General features: G+C 41.4%; 1 protein-coding gene across 13 annotated transcripts in view; it reads right to left on the bottom strand.

The window, feature by feature from the left end:
- Nucleotides 1-19,875, bottom strand: part of LOC126981594 (tight junction protein ZO-1-like) — a 170,877-nt gene that overhangs the window by 22,953 nt on the left and 128,049 nt on the right. For 8 of the 13 annotated variants that reach the window (XM_050833027.1, XM_050833030.1, XM_050833023.1 and 5 more), the window contains 11 exons: nt 15,245-15,395; nt 14,789-14,940; nt 14,572-14,680; nt 14,309-14,491; nt 14,012-14,183; nt 10,857-10,922; nt 9,335-9,539; nt 7,881-8,052; nt 3,957-4,241; nt 2,403-2,951; nt 992-1,140 (listed from right to left, as the gene is read on the bottom strand). In XM_050833027.1, coding sequence (XP_050688984.1) covers nt 992-1,140; nt 2,403-2,951; nt 3,957-4,241; nt 7,881-8,052; nt 9,335-9,539; nt 10,857-10,922; nt 14,012-14,183; nt 14,309-14,491; nt 14,572-14,680; nt 14,789-14,940; nt 15,245-15,395 — 2,193 coding nt within the window. The remainder of the gene's footprint in view (nt 1-991; nt 1,141-2,402; nt 2,952-3,956; nt 4,242-7,880; nt 8,053-9,334; nt 9,540-10,856; nt 10,923-14,011; nt 14,184-14,308; nt 14,492-14,571; nt 14,681-14,788; nt 14,941-15,244; nt 15,396-19,875) is intronic. The other 5 variants (XM_050833026.1, XM_050833028.1, XM_050833036.1 and 2 more) reach the window with 3 other exon arrangements.

The raw sequence follows: 19,875 nt of genomic DNA, 5'->3' as shown, positions 1-19,875 counted from the left end.
AACACGGTTTACTTATCATCGCTTTTCTCAGCAGTCTTTGAACCAGGGTTGAAATAAATAATTTCATCTCATACAGCAAAGTCTCCTGAATGATATGGTGCGATCAGATCATAGATAAAATGTGACATGAGCATAACACAGAACGATTTCAAAGGATGTGTAGAGCGACGACGCATGACTGCCTGCTGCCTGGCCGCCTGCTGGCCACCGCTGGTGGTGCAGGTTAGGCTATTTTGCGTCTACTTATTTCTTTCGCTGCATTCATCATCAACAAACGAAATCCCTTATGCATTATCCCAGCTACAATAAAAAAAATTACTGATGAGTGCCCCAAACACACACGCACACACACACACACACACACGTATATATATATATATATATATATATATATATATATATCTATATATATATATATATATATATATATATATATATATATATATATATATATATATATATATATATATATATATATATATATATATATATATATATATATATATATATATATATATATATATATATATATGTGACTTCAACTCATCACATTTCCTTTATGTTTTATTTTATCGAGTTTAGATAAACATAACTGAGTTGCGCAATCACTGCTGAGTCCAACGGTACCAACTAAAGTGGTCTGTCGTGAATAAGAGACGAGCTATGATGAAGAAAATACAAGTGTGTAGCGTCACGGCGTACATGAATGGCATGTAAGTGAGGGAGGGGTGCAACCAATCACAGGAGCCGTAACAAACGCTGCCTAGGCACCAGATGAACAGGCTCCGTGAACAAACTATAACTACCTAACTATCCATCTCAACGATATAACTATTTAACTAAGGCTTATGGGAACTTAACCATCCAATAACGTTTAACTTAATTTGCGTATATTAAACTCGTGTAAAACGAGAGGTATCTGTGTGGGAGTTCAGCATGATGCAGATCATGAGCACTTTTGCCACTGTTGATAAGAAAGGCAACTACTCACCGGTAGGGGTCATCTGAGCGGTAGGTGGGGGGCTGCGAGGAGGAGCGGGAGTATCGGTAAGGTTCATGGGGTGATCTTGGGTGCATCCTGCTCTTGAGGTCATCATGAGCATTGGGACCAAGTGGTGGGTTGACCACATCATAGGGACTCTGCATGTGGGGTAGAGTGGGTGGAAGGATGTGCTAATGAATGGATGTGAGAGGAATGGGCTGGATATGATGTTTTTGCTTCCCATTATCGACTGTCCTGTCTTATTTTCATGTAAAGTTGGGCTAATGGCTGTCCAAAATATTAATTGCTCTGGAAATAACTCCTCTTAAACACCATAACTTGCAGGTGACAATAGTACATTTTGTCCAGTTTGAATCACCACTGAATGAACAACATACCCAAATAATGTCTTAAAATTCCTAAGAGTCGCTTGATTCTTGACCCATTTGTGAAGACAAGTGAAAATTTGTACCCCAGATGCAAAGATTTCTATAATACTGTTTGCATAGTTTTATTAAAAAATCATATTATTCAGACAATTTCAAGGTCTGTTAATTATATTTTCTGTGAATATATAAGCATTTCCTTATGCTGGAATTAGTGAGCTACACTCCCAGTATTTAATCATCTTTTATGGTCACTAGGTGTGGGTTCCCATTCTAGCTTCCTTTTCATACATTTTACATCTCCCAGAACATTAAATGTGATTCTTTAAATCTATCCTTCATTTGAAAGCATGAATGTTATATAGAGATTTTCAGGTTTGGAAAGCAGATAATATTTATGACTGGAAGGGGAGAAAAATATGAGAATAGGTAGCTAAGCTCCTGATGTTCCCCATCACCCCTTCTATTGTAAGCTATTGCTCTCTAGACCCAAGAAGGTATTTCTGGATTCAGTATATTTGCAAACAGGTACTGTATCATTTATGTACACACACCATCACACACCACATGTGCATAGTAGTTTTATAATGAAACCATGTCAGTGTTATTAGCAAGTTACCCAGTGTCAAGGAGAACTGGCCAGCTCTTGGAAACATCCTGTTACACTACAAGAGTTGTGGATGTAATCTTCCATTCATCTAGGGGATGGATTTATAGATAAGAGAAAATTGGTTAATTGATACACTGGTGTTACGAGGTATTGCTACAGTCTTAATCAATGTCTTTAAGTCTTATTAAAAGAAAGGAGAGGTAAATGTAAGTGCAGGTGATAAATTTATTATGGTTTGTGATGCAAGCTTTAAAATGACAAGACACGTTTTCTGTCAATTCTACAGTAGAGAAATTTTTAACATGCTGAACATAAGCCATGTGTAACATTACTTAACAAGAAGCTAAAACCACTACATGAACCACTTGAACCAATGGAGAGGGAAAGAGAATCATCTACCTACAGGCTGGTGTGCAGTGCTAACCTTGTGCTGGGGGTCTACACTGGCGCCTCGTCCTGTGTTGATGTAGTTGCCGTCATAATCAAGCTCCTTCCCTGAGCCAAAGTCCTGGCCGGACCTCACCCTACCCGGCTTACTGGTCCGGTCTACTTTGGGGGGCACCTCAGGCCCGGTCTCATTAGAATGACCATTGATGTAAGGGGGGGGTGGGGCCATGTTCCCTCCAAGCTCTGAGGGGGAATACCCCATGTTGGGGGGGCTCCGGCCTGGAGGGATATTGGGTGAGCGGCGGTGGTGAGGGGATTGCATAGGGGGAGACAGGTTCTGCTGAGGAGGCCGACCACTGTACCCAGGTGGTGGAACAGCTGAGTATGGTGAGCCATGAGGGGAGGTCAAGCCTGCCCCTCCTGTTCCCCCAGTCCCCCCAGGCCCTGCAGTGCTTCTGTGGGCACTTACGGTGGGACGAGAGGCATAGAGGTCAGAGCCATACGAACCTCCACTGGCAAAACCATACTTGCTGTCGCCTCCATGGGACTTCCGTCGGTCATTGAAGGCTTCACTGGGCCCGGGTGGCTGGAAGGGTGGCAAGTCATGCAGAACAACAATTGACGACAATGCAATGCAGGCAGCTTACCATGCTATGGTGACTCACGGACATATGAGTTCTGACACACATGATTGTAGCCTTTAGCGACAACAACTCTATTTAGATGCATAATAAGGAGTTGACAACCTCATGCAGGATACCAACTTGCTAATGGATTACTTATAAGCCATTAAAGATGGAATCTTTACCACGAAAAGAAAGATGAAATAATGTGTTGCTAAACTACTGTATGTGAAAGTACAACAAGCTTCAAATGAAAAAGAAAAGGTATAATCCAAGTAAACAATAATGTAAGAAAATAAACTGTACAAGACATAACAAAAATTAATAGATAATCTATAAGTAATTTAAAATACAGAAAGTAAACGTCAATATAAGTTTCAAAGCAAAATTCATGCTTTTTGATTTTTGAAATCTATATTAAAAAAAATATATATGAATTAGAGATATTACGACAGTAAGTGTTTACCAAAGGCTTCAAGTTCTTACATCCACAAAGACAAAACTTAACCAAGGCTTGGGCAACTAACAATGAAGTCAACATGCTGATGTTCAAATTATAGTTTTCATAATGCACAATGGTGTATCTGGATCTGGATTTATGATGCGCAAGGCACCCGTACAGGTGCGTAACACACATATTGAAAATTGATGGGATGAAGGATTGTGCATTATAATTGTCAGTATTATTATAAGTTAAAGGCAAATAATAGTGACTGAGTGCAATGACAGATGTGTTTGTAATCCTGTCTAAGTGTTTGTCTGGGGACAGATTGTTTTGAACTGAACAGAACACATGTGTGTGTGTGTGTGTGTGTGTGTGTGTGCGTTTACCTACTTGTGCTATACAAGAGAGGGGTTCACTAGTGTTATCTTTTTTTTTTTTTTTTTTTTTTTTGTGTGTGTGTGTGTGTGTGTGTGTGTGTGTGTGTGTGTGTGTAATGATCAACAACAAGCAATACAGCACTTACAATCCTGGTGGGGCTGGCAGTGTAGGGTGGAGGACCCCCATAAGCATTGGGCTCAGTGTCCTCAGGGGCAGCCAGGCTGGGGTCTGAAGAACTTTTCACCATGCGGTTTCTGGAGGGCTCTCGAGAATCTGGATACATATTGTGGGGTGGAGGGTGGTGGTGGAGGGACTTGGAGGGGGTTCGAGATTCAGGTCCTGTTTCCAAGTCAGACTCAGGAGAGGAAGCGTAGGACAGACGTGAGGTCATAGGAAAGAGGAAGTCATCAGACAGGGCTTCAGGAGGCTGCTTGAAGAAATCAATGTTGTGCATAGTCATTTGTGCAAAGGAAGAGTTTTGATGAATGATGTAACCACAGAGAGGTTGGAGAGAACAGGAGGTTTACAGGACGATGCAACACGAGCCACATTCCAAGAGCACGGTACATGGAAGAGAAGAAAACATGGGACAGGTTACAAATACGGTATATGAGAACATATATAAAGAAGTAGGCTAACTCTAATGACTTTCATTCACAATCATCTTTTTCAGTGATAATATTTCCAAAAGAGCAATGGTTGACTACTCATAATGAGCACTCAGGGAGAAAGAATCATAATTATGTGTAATTGCTGTCATCATTATGTGTGAGGTAAAGAGATTCCTATTGCTGTAAGCACTACACTCTTAAAACTGGATATGTGAAACATGACACTGACTTAAATTCCTTAGGAAACACTAGTAAATATTTAGACTACATGCACTTTACAAGGGATGCTACAGAAAGCTAATTAGGTGAGAGGACACTAAGATGATTCTGATAAAAGGATGTTCAAAATAAGTTTCAGTTGCATTTGCACAAAACTGCAAGTTCCAGACTAATCTCAAAAGTTAATGTTGCATCTATGTAAATATAACCTTAGGTTGCAAAAACAAAGTAACATTCAATATACTATAAAGCTCCAAGTATTGTGCGAGCGAAGGGAACTAAATATATGTGCGGTCCTCATCAATGGTGAACAGTTTCTTGCTGGGAAATGCAGGGTAGAAGGAAAGAGAAGAGGAGAGAGCCATTCTTGGTGGTGGGGGAGGAGGTGGGGGAGCAATGGAGGAACCTATGGGCCGAGGAGGGGGTTGGGGAGGGGTCATGGGCAGTCTTGTGGCTGAGGATCTCATAGGCACAATAGGTGGTTTCCTTTCCTCAGGAAGGACAGAAATGTGGCCATTCATCTTTGAGTGTGGAAATTCTTCTACTATAATCTCAAAGGATGGCTCAACTTCCTCCTTTTGAGGCTCACATTTCCCATTTGCACATAACTCTGCATCTGATTCTCGACTATGAACAAACAGTGAGTTGAGTTCCTCCTCAGATCCACTTGGGGAAGGAATGAGAGGTAGGAGGTACAGGTCAGATAGAAATTCTACGGGCTAGAAACATGTTCACGAAATTTGAATATGCATGATGGAAATATTGTAGGGAAAGGAAAAAAAATATTACACACCAAAAGATATGGGTAAATGATGTCAAGCAGTAAATATAAAAAATGACAATAAAACATATAAGCCAAAAAACACACAAAACAAGGGCAGAAAATTATAATGATGAACAAACAATTCAATGCAAAAGAGACCAAAGAGACCAGAGCATGGCAAGTAGTGGGCAGAAAGTGAAGGTGGTGTGCAGTGGAAAGAGAGGGACAAACCAACATATTAGTACCAGTTACATGGAAGCATTAAAGTAACCTTAAAAAAAAAAAAGGTGCATGAAATGTTGCTATCATGCCACCAAGAGCCTCACAGAATTACTGGGTGCACTAAGTAAGCACATTAAAGGAACCATCAACAAAGGTCACAGAGAAGAAGTTCTACTGTAAACACCTCTAAACATTGATCTATATTGATAATCATTTTGCTAAATATTCCAAAAATATTCCAACACCAAAAGAATAATTCCCATTAAAGCTCTTATTAGGGAAATCCAACCCATGCAGAAATGTATAACAATGGGCTCTTGATATATGTGGGAGATATCTGACAGAAATACTTGCAAATATAAAAATTCTGTGTGTTTATGCAGCCACCTTAACCCTTAACCCTTAAACTGCTAAACACTCGCAGCGAGCGTAGCGCCATTTGCTGGTGGTGCTAAACACTTGCTGCGAGCTACAGTCGCACTCAAATCTCAGGCAAATGAGTGTTCCAACAATATTTCCCACTCCACAGCACTGCTAATTCAGTGGGTTTTCCACTAAATTTGGTGAAAATCACATCAGCCTAGCGCGGAAAATCTACGGATGATTAACTGGTGGATGTTGTTGTCCAATGTAGCAGCATTTTTGCATAGCTTCACCTATCACCTGACTGATTCTTTGACCAAATAGTTGTAAATTTTGCAGTTGGCAATACTACCCTGCCAGAACCCCATGATCCCATCAAGAGATCTCCGCAGTTGCCTCAAAATGGCTAACCATCGTGCACGCACTGACCTAAGTGTTCACAGGCAACACCCCTGCATGTGCCTGTACATTTGCAGGAGGCATACATAAACGAATCTTATAGATCTGGGCCTCCTCTTTCCAATGGTGTTTTTGTTTTTTAGCTGTGATGAATAGTTTTTGAAATACAGAGGTTAAAAGAGACCCCCCTCCCCCCATTGGGCTGCCAGAGTGCGCCTGGGGGGATAGTCAATCCCTAATCACACGCAATGAATGGTTTAAAAAGGCCCCAGGACACCCATTCACTGCTGTATGAAAGTTAAAACATATATAATACTGCCAAGCCACCATATGACTGATTCATGGCATTAAGTCTGGCCGCTCTTGACCGGTTGAGATTTCTAACTTGATTAAAAGTAAAGGTAATGTAATGCATACACTATAGTTATGTGAGTCTTTGGGGTTTGCCTCTGTCCCACTGGCCCTTGAGCCTGTGGTGATAGAAAACCCATTATGCTGGGACACAAAGCCAGTGCAACATTTGGGTTACCACAGCTTACCTTCCCCAGGTTTCCTCAGGTACCCATTAATCAAGTCAGCCCAATAGGGAGGATGAACAGCTGGGTGGGTTGCGCATCAACTGACCAAGCCGGGATTTGAACCCAGGCTAATGACTGACAGAGACAATGGTATTTTGATCTTACCGCCGAGTCCCCATACGAGTCATTGAATTGGCAAGGAGCCTGTGGCTGACAAGAGAAACTGCCATGTGCCTTTTTTTTTTATTTTTTTTTTTACCTATGGCACCTGTAGGCTTTCATGGTGGCATGTGGTGGTTGGTCACAGCCCATTACAGTGCACACAAGTGTTTATAGAGGTACCATCTAGCTTGGCTCATGCTGCCCTATAGAGCTCATTTTTTATCCTCTTTAGAGCTAATCTAGAGTCTGGGTTGATAGGTAGTTATCAGGACAGCATGTGGGTAGTCTTAGGCCACTCAGTGATGAATGAAAATTGTCAATTTGTAGCAGCAGGCACAACTCAAACCCTGGTCCTCCAGGATGCCACGCCCACAAGCTGACCATCCAGCTACTGCTTCCCTTTTGAACAATACCGTGAACAAATAAACCTGCATAATAAAGTCCACATATATCAAGGGCCGACTGTTTAAAATTCACAGGCAAAAATAGCTTCTTTAGTAGCCTTCATGTACCATAGCAAGCAGTGTGTGATGACCTTATGAAATCTGATTAATATGTAATCTCTCCCAAAGTCTAGATTAAATAGGCTGTATGAGTTACTTGTGTTACTGCTGCTGTGTGACACTCACTACAAAGTATGTGTTACTCTTGGTGTGAGAGGCTCATGAAGCATTACATTTTAAAACTGAACACATCATTAATACAGAAAATAATAAAAACTATTAACAAAGAAAAGGCAAAAATCAAAATGTAATAAACAATGACACATATAAGTGGTAATGATGATGCGGAGGACAGGTAGGCAATGTTACCTTAGTTTCTGACATCCAAATCGGTCCTGACTGCTGCTTCTCAACAATTTCCCGAACTTTCCGGAACCACGCCTCGGGTTGAGTGAGGCTGATGGTGGCGGTGAAGATGTGTGACCACAGCTTCTCCAGCTTCACACTCTGGTCAAATAGCTTTTTGCTGCTCATGCGACCCCTGAGATGAGTAATTCAATGAGTAATTGAGGGAACAAGAGGGAAAGTGAGATATAAGTAGTACTCGAGGTATAACAGGGTTTAGTTCTGACAGGTAGATCATAAGTCGAATTGGTCATAGGTCGAAATTTACATTAAAAAAATTAAGCATTATTCAAATGTCCTGCCCACAGCTAGAGCAACATACCTGCACCTCCTACCCTTCCTCCCTACCATGCCTCTGTCCTCATGCACTTGCCTCACCCAAGCCCTGCGTTCGCTTGACCCACTGGCCACACAATGTTATGCAAAATGACACAATACAGCTGCTAAGTTTTGGCAAGATGGCAATGTTAACCAAACACCTTGCCAAACCATTGTGCAGGGGATTGTGTTGGTGAGGGTGGCAGTGTGTGTAAACAAAGGACACATTTTAGTTATATGTGTGGCCAGCGTCACCTCTGCTGCATCTTCTTACCATCAAGGAATGTTCATTCAACTATGATTGCTGTTTCTGGTAAATAGTCACTTATAAGAGCTGCTGTGGAAATATTATGAGTGAACTGTTATTGTGGGATGCCATTTTGGGTGTGCCCAGCTGATCGACTGTCCTCTCCTCCCTTACCTGCGGGGAGTTCTGAGGCTAATGGGTAAACCGAATGCAGCTGAGACTTGTAAACAGTGGAAGTAACTGGGTAGATTTATGCCACTCTTGCTCAGCTCATGTGCAAGCCAACTGGTGTCTGCTACATCTGGTGGTATACTTGTATAGCTGACTATAGGCCTATTATTTGGTAGAGTAGCAATTAGTGACTGTAGTGTGAGTAGAACCCACAGCTTAAGTTCCACAGGCAACTGAGGGGGCAGTATGGGTGGGTTGGCCCAGTCCACCCACACCTCCCACCTCCTGCCTTACCCTAACCCACCTGGGTTAGGGTCAGCATGTGAGGACAGCAGCAAGGTTGGGGGAAGGGTAGGAAATGTGGGAACACTGTGTAGACAAACAACTGCTCTACCCATGGCAGGATATATGAAATGTCAACTCAACACTTAATCAACTATTACTAATATTATTGCCCTGGTCATAAGTGCAAGTAGTCATAAGTCGCATACATCATAACTCGAGGACATCTGTACTTTATGTGAAAGAGGATGAGATTTTTTGGTATATAACATATGAGCAAACTAAGGAAAAGGCAAAGTGGTGGCATTGGTTAATGATGAGTTATGAAACCACCAAGACACAGCAATTTTTTTGTAAAGAACAAACCATTAAAAAGCCAGCAAATCAAAATGGGTCTTACTTTGGATAGCCGCTACGAAGCTCCTTGACAATCTGCTTGGACTCAGCCCTGAGGAAGATTACAATGGGATAGAACTGAGCGTAGTTGAGCCTGTCGACAGCATTGGGTGTGATGTCAAGCACTGCATGTTTTCCTCGGTCCATGATCTCCCTGATAGCGCTGAGACGGATGATCCCAGACGGCTTTTCCCCACTGCTATCCAACTCTGCAACAAACCACTAACAGTGATGCAACCTGTTCATCTGCACTGCATTCTACACTCATTTGGCACTATGATATGTCTAGATCATGAAAATGAACAAAAAGGATAACAGCAGATACTCTTGCAAAATGGAGCTGTTAACACAGGAAGGAAAAAGGTGACCTAATTACATTTTACAAACTTGTTAATGGCCTTAAAAAATCAGATAATAAAGACCTAATACTGAAAAGAGGAAGTGAAGACAGAGAATTAAGAGGTCATAAGAAAAAGTTGAGAAAGGGACTGAGTCGAACTGACACAAAGTACAGTTTTCCTCATGGAAATATAAATACTTCAAACAAATTAGAAAAAGTGGTGGAGGCAGAGGGTGCAGAGCTTTAAGAAAAAACTGGGGAAATATAGATATGGAGACACGACCACATGAGTGTAGCTCAGGCCCTGTATACTACAACTAGGTAAATGCACAAACACACATTATTTTCATATCATATTTGAATGAACAGCATGTCTGCCAAAAATATCCTCAACATATTTTTTTCTACATCTATGGTAGCTGTCATAGGGCCAGAGCATCAGTTGCCTTTCTGTGGCATATTCCATATGTGGAGTGAAATCCATCATGCAGGAAAGGCCTTTAGTTTACTTCAGCCAGCAGCTGCACATGTGATTCAACTGGATGCAAGCTTTCCTGTTTCTTCTTTTGGAAGACATGAATTTTCCCACTACAAGTGAAGAGCTTGATTTAACATACACAACACAACCAGCAGGCTTTCACACTGACAAATTGCTGGCTTGCTAAATACAGGACAAGAGAATTCCAATCAACATGCTCAGGGACAATGAAACATTAGGGGTAATTACTAATAGGATAACAAAATTATACAAATTAATAAAAAAAAAGGATTATATATACTGTGATGCATTACATTCTCTCTAGAAAAAGAAAGAAAAAAAAAAAAAAAAAAACCTATGGTCATTACAATCATCATTGGACAGGAAAAGTGAGCTAAAATTAATAAAATAGCTACACTGAGTAGTAATGCCAGATCTACAAGCATATTCTCTTTGCTTTTTGGTGTTTTTAGCCCAGAAACTGAGGGAGGTTTTGATTAATCTCAAGTGGCAAGTAAAAAATCAAGTAGACACAAGAGTTCACTATTTTATAGCTCTCAGAAACCAGTAGTGGTCATTGGCACAAGGCTCAAAACTTGTAAACTAATAAAGGCATGATAAAAATGAGCCAATAAAAAGTCTGGGTCAATCAAACCATGCTTGTCAAAATGCTGGGGGGGGTGCACACGGTAAGATAGGCTTCCTTACCACGCAGCGAGGGGTACGGATAGCCCCCATAGCATGGTATGGGCATTGTGAGTCGCATGTATATCCCTGAAAGTACCAGTGAGGAAGATTCTTCATTAGGCTGGTCACATTCTTTGCTTTTTGTAGCCTTAGGCTATGAAATGGACTTGAGTGGCACATGTGCAGCTGAAACTACTACATTATATATGTGGCATTGAAACAGCCTTTATGTACAGCACATCACTGGAAATTAAATGGTTTCCTCAAAGTTAAGATTAATACTTCACAGCAGCAATGTTATGCACTAATAAAATATGAAAGTCCAGGTGATAAAAAGATAAAGTACCTCCAATGAACCAAATTAAATAATAGAGAAAATAATTATATTTTAGCTTACAATGACTTTAATTATGATGGGATGATGTCACCATGAGGACTAATGTATGGCCTTTGATTAATGTGTCATCTAAACCACAGAGCCTCACATTAATGAACTGCTTTGTCTGAGTGAATCAAGCAGTAATCAACACACAGTTGTGCCTCTTTTCTTGTTGCTATGGCACACTGAAGAATGTGAGGGAATGAATGACACACTGGTAATTCATTACATGGGATATGAGCCATGGCTGCTGGATATATATCCGAGAAAGAGAGGAAAAAGAAAGGGTTAAGTTAACTAGACCTGTACCTGAACTTGGAATAATTTGCATGTTTTGTGCATGATGGCAAAAGTGCTGTGGAACCATCAGGAGAAAGAGGGAGCCAACTTCGATTGTGTTGCTGCCACATATCAATTACAATGCAATTATTGCCCTTCCCCTTAAAAGATCATTAGTTTTAATATGGGTTGATTGAGATCAATCAAAGTGTGGCTACAACAGAAAAAATAATAAAGTATCCAAAAGAATTACAAATAAGTGGCCAGTAATGGAAGCTGACTGATCTCTCATTAACTCCGTTGGGTAACTGAAGCGGACTGAGCAGTGCAATGGTGCAACAGAGGTGCAGAGGCTATGTACAGTGGTGACTGTTACAGCAATTCCATAATAGCTCCAAAATACAACACAAAAATTTTATCACACCCCCGAAAACTATGACATCTTCGCAAAGCAAATTTATTCTATGTACAGTAGGATCTTGCCCATGACGATTTTCAAAATAATGTTTTAAAAAATAATGGTAAGTTAGTACAGATACAAAGTTTTAATAATAATGTTTGGATATTCTCAAAAAAAAAAAAGATTTTTTGTTGAAAGGATGCATCTTGGTACATTTTGGAGAGCATTTGCTTGCCACCAGTTTGATCATGGGCCTGTTAGTCTTGCATCTTGGTGACATGTATAAAAGGATTTTTTGGTGCTGCCACTAAAGGGCTTTCAGCCATTTGTTTCCATCTGAATCCATCCCATCACTACTTTTATGTTAGCTGAAGTGATATGAATCATAACAGAACTGACATGAGTAATAAAATCAATCAATCAATCAATGGGGGCATCCACGGCAAGATCCTACTGTATGTACAGTGATAGAATGAAGTGATAAGTGCAGTAGATATCCATCCATCTATAAGGGTAAGTGAATATAAACCTGGGGAGGCAGTGGCTGAGTGGTCAGTATGCAGGCGTGGCATCCTAGAGGACCCAGGTTTGAGTCCCGACCGCAGCTACAAGCTGACAATTTTTAGTCATCGCCAAGTGGCCTAAGACTACCAACATGCTGTCCTGCAGACCACCTATCAACCCGGACTCTAGATTCCCTCTAATGAGGATCAAAAATGAGCTCCGAGGGACAGTGTGAGCTAAGCAAGATGGCGCCACTATAAAACACTTGCCTGCACTATAACGGGCTGGGGCTGACCACCAAGCCCCACCAAGAAAGTCTACCGCCGCCATAGGCGGATGAAAAAAAAAAAAAAGTTAAAGTTTGTGAATTCTTTAATACTGCTGCAGACTGAAATAAGTTATAAAACTGATAATGAAATGGTATACAGGTAACTCTCAATTTACGCGTGTTTGGTTTACGCGTTTTTTAAATAACACGGGGTCCAAAATCCATGTAAATGTTTAATTTACACGTTTTTTCACTTATACGCGATATTTTATGGAGTGGCCACCACATGTCTCACACAACTGGACTCACACGGCGCCGCGGCCACACAGCTGAGCTCAGTTCTTCCTACGTGCCACTTGAACAACAATACAGTACCCACGCTGCCATGCTACTCAACAATAGGGGTGGGCAGGTACCGGTACCAGTACTAACGGTACCAGCTATACAGTACAGTACTGGTACCAGACTGCTCGGTACCGGTACCAATACTAGCCAGTCGCTCATGGTGTCCCTCATTTCTTCCTCACACGAGTGAGGCTGAGACTGAGTGCCTGAGTGGATATCTCGGTGATCTCTCTCTCTCTCTCTCTCTCTCTCCACTAAATGAAGTGAATATTTATTTTTCGATAGAAACCTACCTCTTGTTTGATTTACATTGTTTTTGATTTATGCGACCTCTTCAAGGACACAATACTCGCGTAAATCGAGAGTTACTTGTATATGAGATAAATATTTATGTATCACATTAAAAGGGAGCAAACATACCATAAGACTAGTAAGAAGTATGAAATGACAAGGACAAATAATCTATCTTATTTGATGGCGCTCCACACAAACACACACTGATTAGGTGTACTGATAGCATGTTTCCAAGTCTGCCAATATGTTCCATAAGCTGAGTTATAACTTGTTGCAAGGTACTGTCAGGCCCTTCTTATATGTTCTAGCTTTATAAAATTATGTAATGTCATATTTATAATTTTATTCATTTAGATGAATGGGCTTCTACCAGACATACATGTTCTCATTCCCAATATTACATAAAATATCAAAACTCAGTGGATGTAAAAAAAAAAAAAAATAATAAATAAATAAATAAATAAAAAAATAAAAAAATAGCCTTGGGCTATTGGGCCTTGGGCCGACCATCAGGATCCACCGGGAAGAAGCCTACCGGCGCAATAGGCCAAGACGTAAAAAAAAAAAAAAAAAAAAAAATCATGTAAATAATTTTCACTGCTACTTATCAGCAACCATGATAACCGATTTATACTTAGTACAATAAAAAATAAATAAAAACTGATCTGCCTCAAACATGAGATGACAACTCATTTCTGCCAACTTACGTGGAGAAGAGAACTTGTCTGGGTTCTCCTTGAGCAGCTTTTCCCTTGCCAGATCAGAGAGTGGCCCGAAGAGGACAATGGGCCGCACAAAGCCAGTGTGGCGAAGTGCAACTCTCTCATAAGCAGGGAACTTGGACACAGAGTCTGCAAACACCACATCCTCCCAGTGGTCCTGAAAAGATGCCAGGGTCAGAAGTGAAAGAGAAGTGTGGATGGGAGGAGGATGGATGGGAAGAATGTTATACTTGAAGTGTGGAGGGCAGTTTATACATCATGAAAAATTAGCAGTAAACTTGCCTTCCCCAGTGACTTTGAGCGTCTAGAGTTTCTTCGTCTTTTGAAGAAGCCACTTCGAGACTCTGACTGCGTTTGTTCCTTCTTGGCAGCATTGAATTGGGCAGTGGCAAGCTCTTCTGCCCTCGCTTTGTTGGGGATGATGCCCTTTTGTGTCTCCTGGTTGTTGCGGCCAATACGGTGTACCTACAAAACATGATTTTTAGTTGACAAATCCTGTTTGCCACGAAATAGTAACTAAGCTAATCAACAGCTTCTTCTCTTACCTGCCAGGCCCCCACCACACCATTATGCAGAGTATCCACCACCCGGAAGATGTCTCCAGACCGAAAACTCAGCTCGGATTTGCCGTTAGGCTCATAGTGGAAGTGTGTCCTGTGATGAGAGATGATCTAAATTACTGACTATAATTATCTAAACAGATAGAACAAAGCTTATAACTCAATCAGTATATGTTTCCTTAAATAACTACAAAAAGCTTACTTTATATAGAAGAGGTCGCCTTTCTGTGTGTTGAGGATGGATTCATAGTCGTGCTTGAGTGTCTGAACAATTAGGTCAATTTGGTTCTGAAGACTCATGAGGTAAAGAACAGCCTCCTCTCGGGTTACTCCTGCCATGTCCATGTCGTTGACCTGGCAGGAAAAAAGAAGAAAAGGTGGATATGTATACATTTGTCCCTTCTTACCCGTGCTGGTTAGGGAAATTGACCACTACGAATAGGGAATTTGTGAATGTTTAGTGACAAGGTAAAAGGAAAAAAAATAATATATTCATCATTCCCTGAAGAACAGATACAAAACAACATTGTCCTGAAAAATGCATTTCTTTATATTTTTTGAGCATTGAGAATAGTTTAAAGTGTACTCATAGTCATATTAGACTTTAGTAATATTCATTAACTTTTTGGCAAGAAGCAGTGAATGAATTCAGCAGTACCTTCAGTATCTTATCGCCGGGAATAAGTCCTTGGAGCTGTGCCTGAGAGCCGGGTTGAACTGCTGTCACGAAAATTCCCACCTCGTTCCCTCCTGTGAGACGAATGCCCACGCTTCCCTCCTTCTTGAAGCTCACAAAACGTGGGTCTGGTCTACACATGAGGCAAAAGTGAGTCAGAATCACAAAAATTTTGTTTAAGCTATATTAGTTCCAGATTGGTCCCTCATATATTCCTACTCAGGGAAAGATTAGTGAGTTAATATTTCTCTGGAATTACAACCATAATGACAGAAAGATGACTGAGAGCTAAATGTTTATGTTATATCTCGTACATTTTACATGATTAATGGGTTAAGTTTTGTTTTGTAAAAATACATCCAATCTGAAACAAAATATTGAGCTTTTCTTTTTATTGTTGATCTAAGTTGCAGTAGCTACCAAGTTCATTCCAATTTGTGTTTGGATTTGCTGACAGAGTGGAAGGAAAAGTTTGGAAGCATTAGAACAGCACCAGATGTGGTTGTGATATGGCAGTGCAGGAGGGCAAGGCAGTAGCACTAATCTGGGTGAAGTTGCTATCACACAACTCAGCATTTCCAACAAAATGACACATCAGTTATAGAGCACCTAATAAATAGATAAATAAATAAATGGAATAAATAAATAAATCAGGCCCCATTTCATGCCATGTAATATGACTGATAACTAAATTTAGTTTGGACACCAAACTGATTAAAGCAGCCAGTCAAAATACAGCAAATAACAGTACAATCTGTAATATATTTTATTCTGTAGTTCTTCTATTACATGAAATTAAGTATAAACCAACAGACAAGTCATCCTCTGACACTAAAATCAAAGACTGTCTGTAGGAAGCTTTCAAGAACTTTTTCCTTGATGTTGTACAAAATGTGATATGCTGTTGGAAATGCACTCATGTGATGACTATTTACACCGACTGACTCTCAACATGACAAAAAACTTGCAATAAGAAAGCTTTACTATGATGATTTTCTGAGTCTAAAGATCAATCACAGATTCATTTAATTTGAAAATTATAATGTAATTTTTATGCATTATGATATGCACTTACGTAAAGAATCAAATCTAAAGATTGTGTACAGCAGTACCTGTATTTTAGTGCCATTTAGTTTGGCAATTCATCATTTTGGCCATGGGAGGAAGTGACTAAGTGATCCATGGACGGGCACAATGTTGGTTCAAGTGGGTTCGAGTTTCACCTCCTACTACAAACTGACAATTTTCAGTCATCACCCAATGGCCGAAGACAACCCACATACTGTCCTGTTGACCACTTATCGACCCAGACTTTAGCAAAAGTGTCTCAAGATCAAGTGGAGCTCCAGGGGGCAGCATGAGCCAAGTAAAAATGGTGCCACTATAATATATTTGCCGGCACCAATAACAGTCTAGGGCTTACCAACAGGCCACATCATGAAATTATACTGCAGCTACATGTGCAACGTAAAAAATAAAGTATATATATAACTATATATATATAACTATATATAACTATATATAACTATATATATATATATATATATATATATATATATATATATATATATATATATATATATATATATAAAAGTGCACTTATGTATTCTTTACAGTTAACCCCTTAATGACGATGATGCTGCTGGTGTCATATACAGTAAACCCTCTGGTATCCGGGTTAGTAGAGCCACGGGGGCACCCGGATATGGGAAAAACCCAGATATGGTGTAGGTTAAGTCTACGGACCCGAAAACCCAACTTTCGATCATGGCCTGCCATAAAGGCAACAGCAGAGTACTGCATAGGTGCTTCTGTCCATACTCATAATATGGTACGCCCCATGGCTTTGTAGCAGTCAGTTTGCACCAGGGAGTGAAATGCGCGCGATTGACGTGCTCCGGGCGCTGAGAAAAGGGTTCGAGCAGCGTCGTCACAGTTAGCACTTGCGGCAATCTCTCCCTGGCTTATCGCAGTCCTGCTGCACCCTGGGGGGATCTGTTACTTGGGATTCGGCAATTAGGCGCGACAGTCTCAGCTGCTAACCCATTGCTGGGGTGCCTAGCCCCATGTTCACAGGCAGCAGCTAATGTTCCCCTGCCTGGCCAATCACAGCAGCAGGGCCTGGACCCAACCCACAAAAGCCCAGGTATTTGTGGCAGCTTAACTGCCCAAGTCTGCACCATCATGTTTACCACGTAGGCTTTCTAGCAGACCCAGCACTGCCACAAGAAACTTTTTACGGGTCCAGTTTTACAAAACTGGAAGGCCGACGCTCTGTGCTGTTCTTAAATGCGTGCCCGCGGCTCTATCGCTGCGTAGCTGCGTTAGCAACCTCATGGCTATGAGCACAGCAGGCATACCAGAGTGATACCTGAAGCGGTCCGGGCCGGCAACGGGCATCAAGTGCTCAAAGCAGGCTTCTATACAGACGCCTGGGCAGGCACCCCAGGATGCTACCCTTTTAAGCCTGGCAATGAGCCTGAAGGCCCACAGACGCCAGGCAAGTACGCCAGGCTGCCCCACTCTAAGTGTGAGTGGGGAGGATAACCAAGGAGTCAATGACAACCTGGCGCATCCACTTGCGTGGTGATCTGTGGCTGTTTAGTTACACTGTGTTGCCCTTGCGAGCCAGGGGGGGCGGGTACCCCCTGCACAGTGCATCCAGCGGGACCACGGGGAGGCCAGCCACAAGAAGTAACCATGATTTACGGCTAGCCCGCACCTCCAGATCGAGCTGGCCCACGGGACTCCCGAACCCCTGTGGGCCCCTTTACTCGCCTTACCGTAAGCATGGTAAATTCTTTCTTTCACATTTCGGACCGAGGGCAGTACAAGTAACTCTCGATTTACGCGAGTTTGGTTTACGCATTTTTTAAATAACGCGGGGTCTAAAATCCAAATAAATGTTTAATTTACACTTTTTTTTCACTTATACGCAATATTTTATGGAGTGGCCACCAGATGTCTCACGCAACTGGACTCACACGGCGCCACGGCCACACAGCTGAGCTCAGTTCTTCCCGCGCGCCACTTGAACAACAATACAGCACCCACGCTGCCACGCTATCAACAACAATAACACCCTCGCTGCTGTGCTACCACGAGGGGAAGGGCAACCAGAGGAGGAACCAAGAGAGGGAGAGGAGTCAGAGTGATACAGTAGGCAATAAAGGTACAAACCTACCTCTTGTTTGATTTACATTGTTTTAGATTTACGCGACCTCTTCAAGGACACAATACTCACGTAAATCGAGAGTTACCTGTACTTTTCCGCATTTCTTATTCTGCCCTCACTCCCGCAGGAGTGCTAGTGGACCTGCACGCCTTCTCCACAGAGACGGAGTCCTACTCACCTAGTCCAGTCTGGATTTACGGTAGGCAGTCATAAAGGCTTAAGCTAGGGTTCACACTGTGTTTCATTTGAACAGTTCTTTAATTTACACTCCCACTATTTAAATCTGCACTGCCTTGACTCTCATCACTTCGATATGGTCAGTAGCGCTCAGCAAGAACGTTTACGTGCCAGTTGTACTGCGAAGCACACAGCTTTCCTGAGAACCTTCACACCAGGTCGTCAATATCATTGCTACGTGCAAGGTGGGGCATGCCTTATGGGTGTGGTACGCCATCCGGGCAGAGCTTATAGGCATCGTGTGGGCAATTTGAATGAGTTTTGGCGACAAGCAACAATTTATTTTTTATTTTTTTGGAAAAAATCAAATATTTTTTAAAACTCCCGGATACGGGGGAGGTCGGATATGGTGCACCCGGAAAACTGAGGGTTTACTGTAGTTCTATCAGATGTGGGCAACGAGCATGATGCCAGCGCCGGAGAGTGAGAAGGTTTCTGGAATTTGAAGGGCGCGCGTAACGAAGTCTCTGTCGATGCCAAGTGACTAACTGGCATCTCTTTTGTTTCCATGACGTCCCCTACCACAACTCCGTGCTAAAAAGTCTACAGTTCCCGCTTACGCATCATGGCGTCTGTAGAGCAATTCTGTTCCTTCAGCCGTCCTTCTTCAGCGGTGTTCCTTTAGTTTCTGCTCATAGTGTGCGTGCTAAGCATAGTCTTGACACCTCCACTGATATACGTGATGTTCTAGAATCTAGATGAACCAATATCTAGTTCAGAGGAGGGGGAAGCGGAAGTTGGAATTTGGGGGAATCATGGAATTCCAGCTAAACGGTCTGTCCAAATACTAATCTGATTTCACAGTTGAGTTATACAGATGATTTTCTACAGCTTTTATTCAGTGAGATTCATTCCAGAATGAAAAAAACTAGAAAAATTTACAAAAAATTATTTTTCGAGTTTCACTGCAACTTTGGCTCTCTGTAGGCAGTAAATTTCTGGGTAAAAGGTTATAAACTATATTTTTCATACTCCATCATGATAAAATGAGCAGCTTTTCTTTAAAAAAATTTCCTGTATGTTTAACCAGTAAAAATTTGCAATTTGGGGAAATCATGGAATTCCAGCCAAACAGTCAGTCCAAATAAAAATCCGATTTCACAGTAGAGTTATAAGGATGCTTTCCTACAACTTTTATTCAATGTGATTCATTTCAGAATGAAAAAACTAAAAAAAATTACAAAAATTATTTTTTGAGTTT

This window comes from Eriocheir sinensis, chromosome 48, assembly GCF_024679095.1.
Source record: "Eriocheir sinensis breed Jianghai 21 chromosome 48, ASM2467909v1, whole genome shotgun sequence".
Taxonomy (NCBI): domain Eukaryota; kingdom Metazoa; phylum Arthropoda; class Malacostraca; order Decapoda; family Varunidae; genus Eriocheir; species Eriocheir sinensis.
This window is presented reverse-complemented; position numbering and strand designations above follow the sequence as displayed.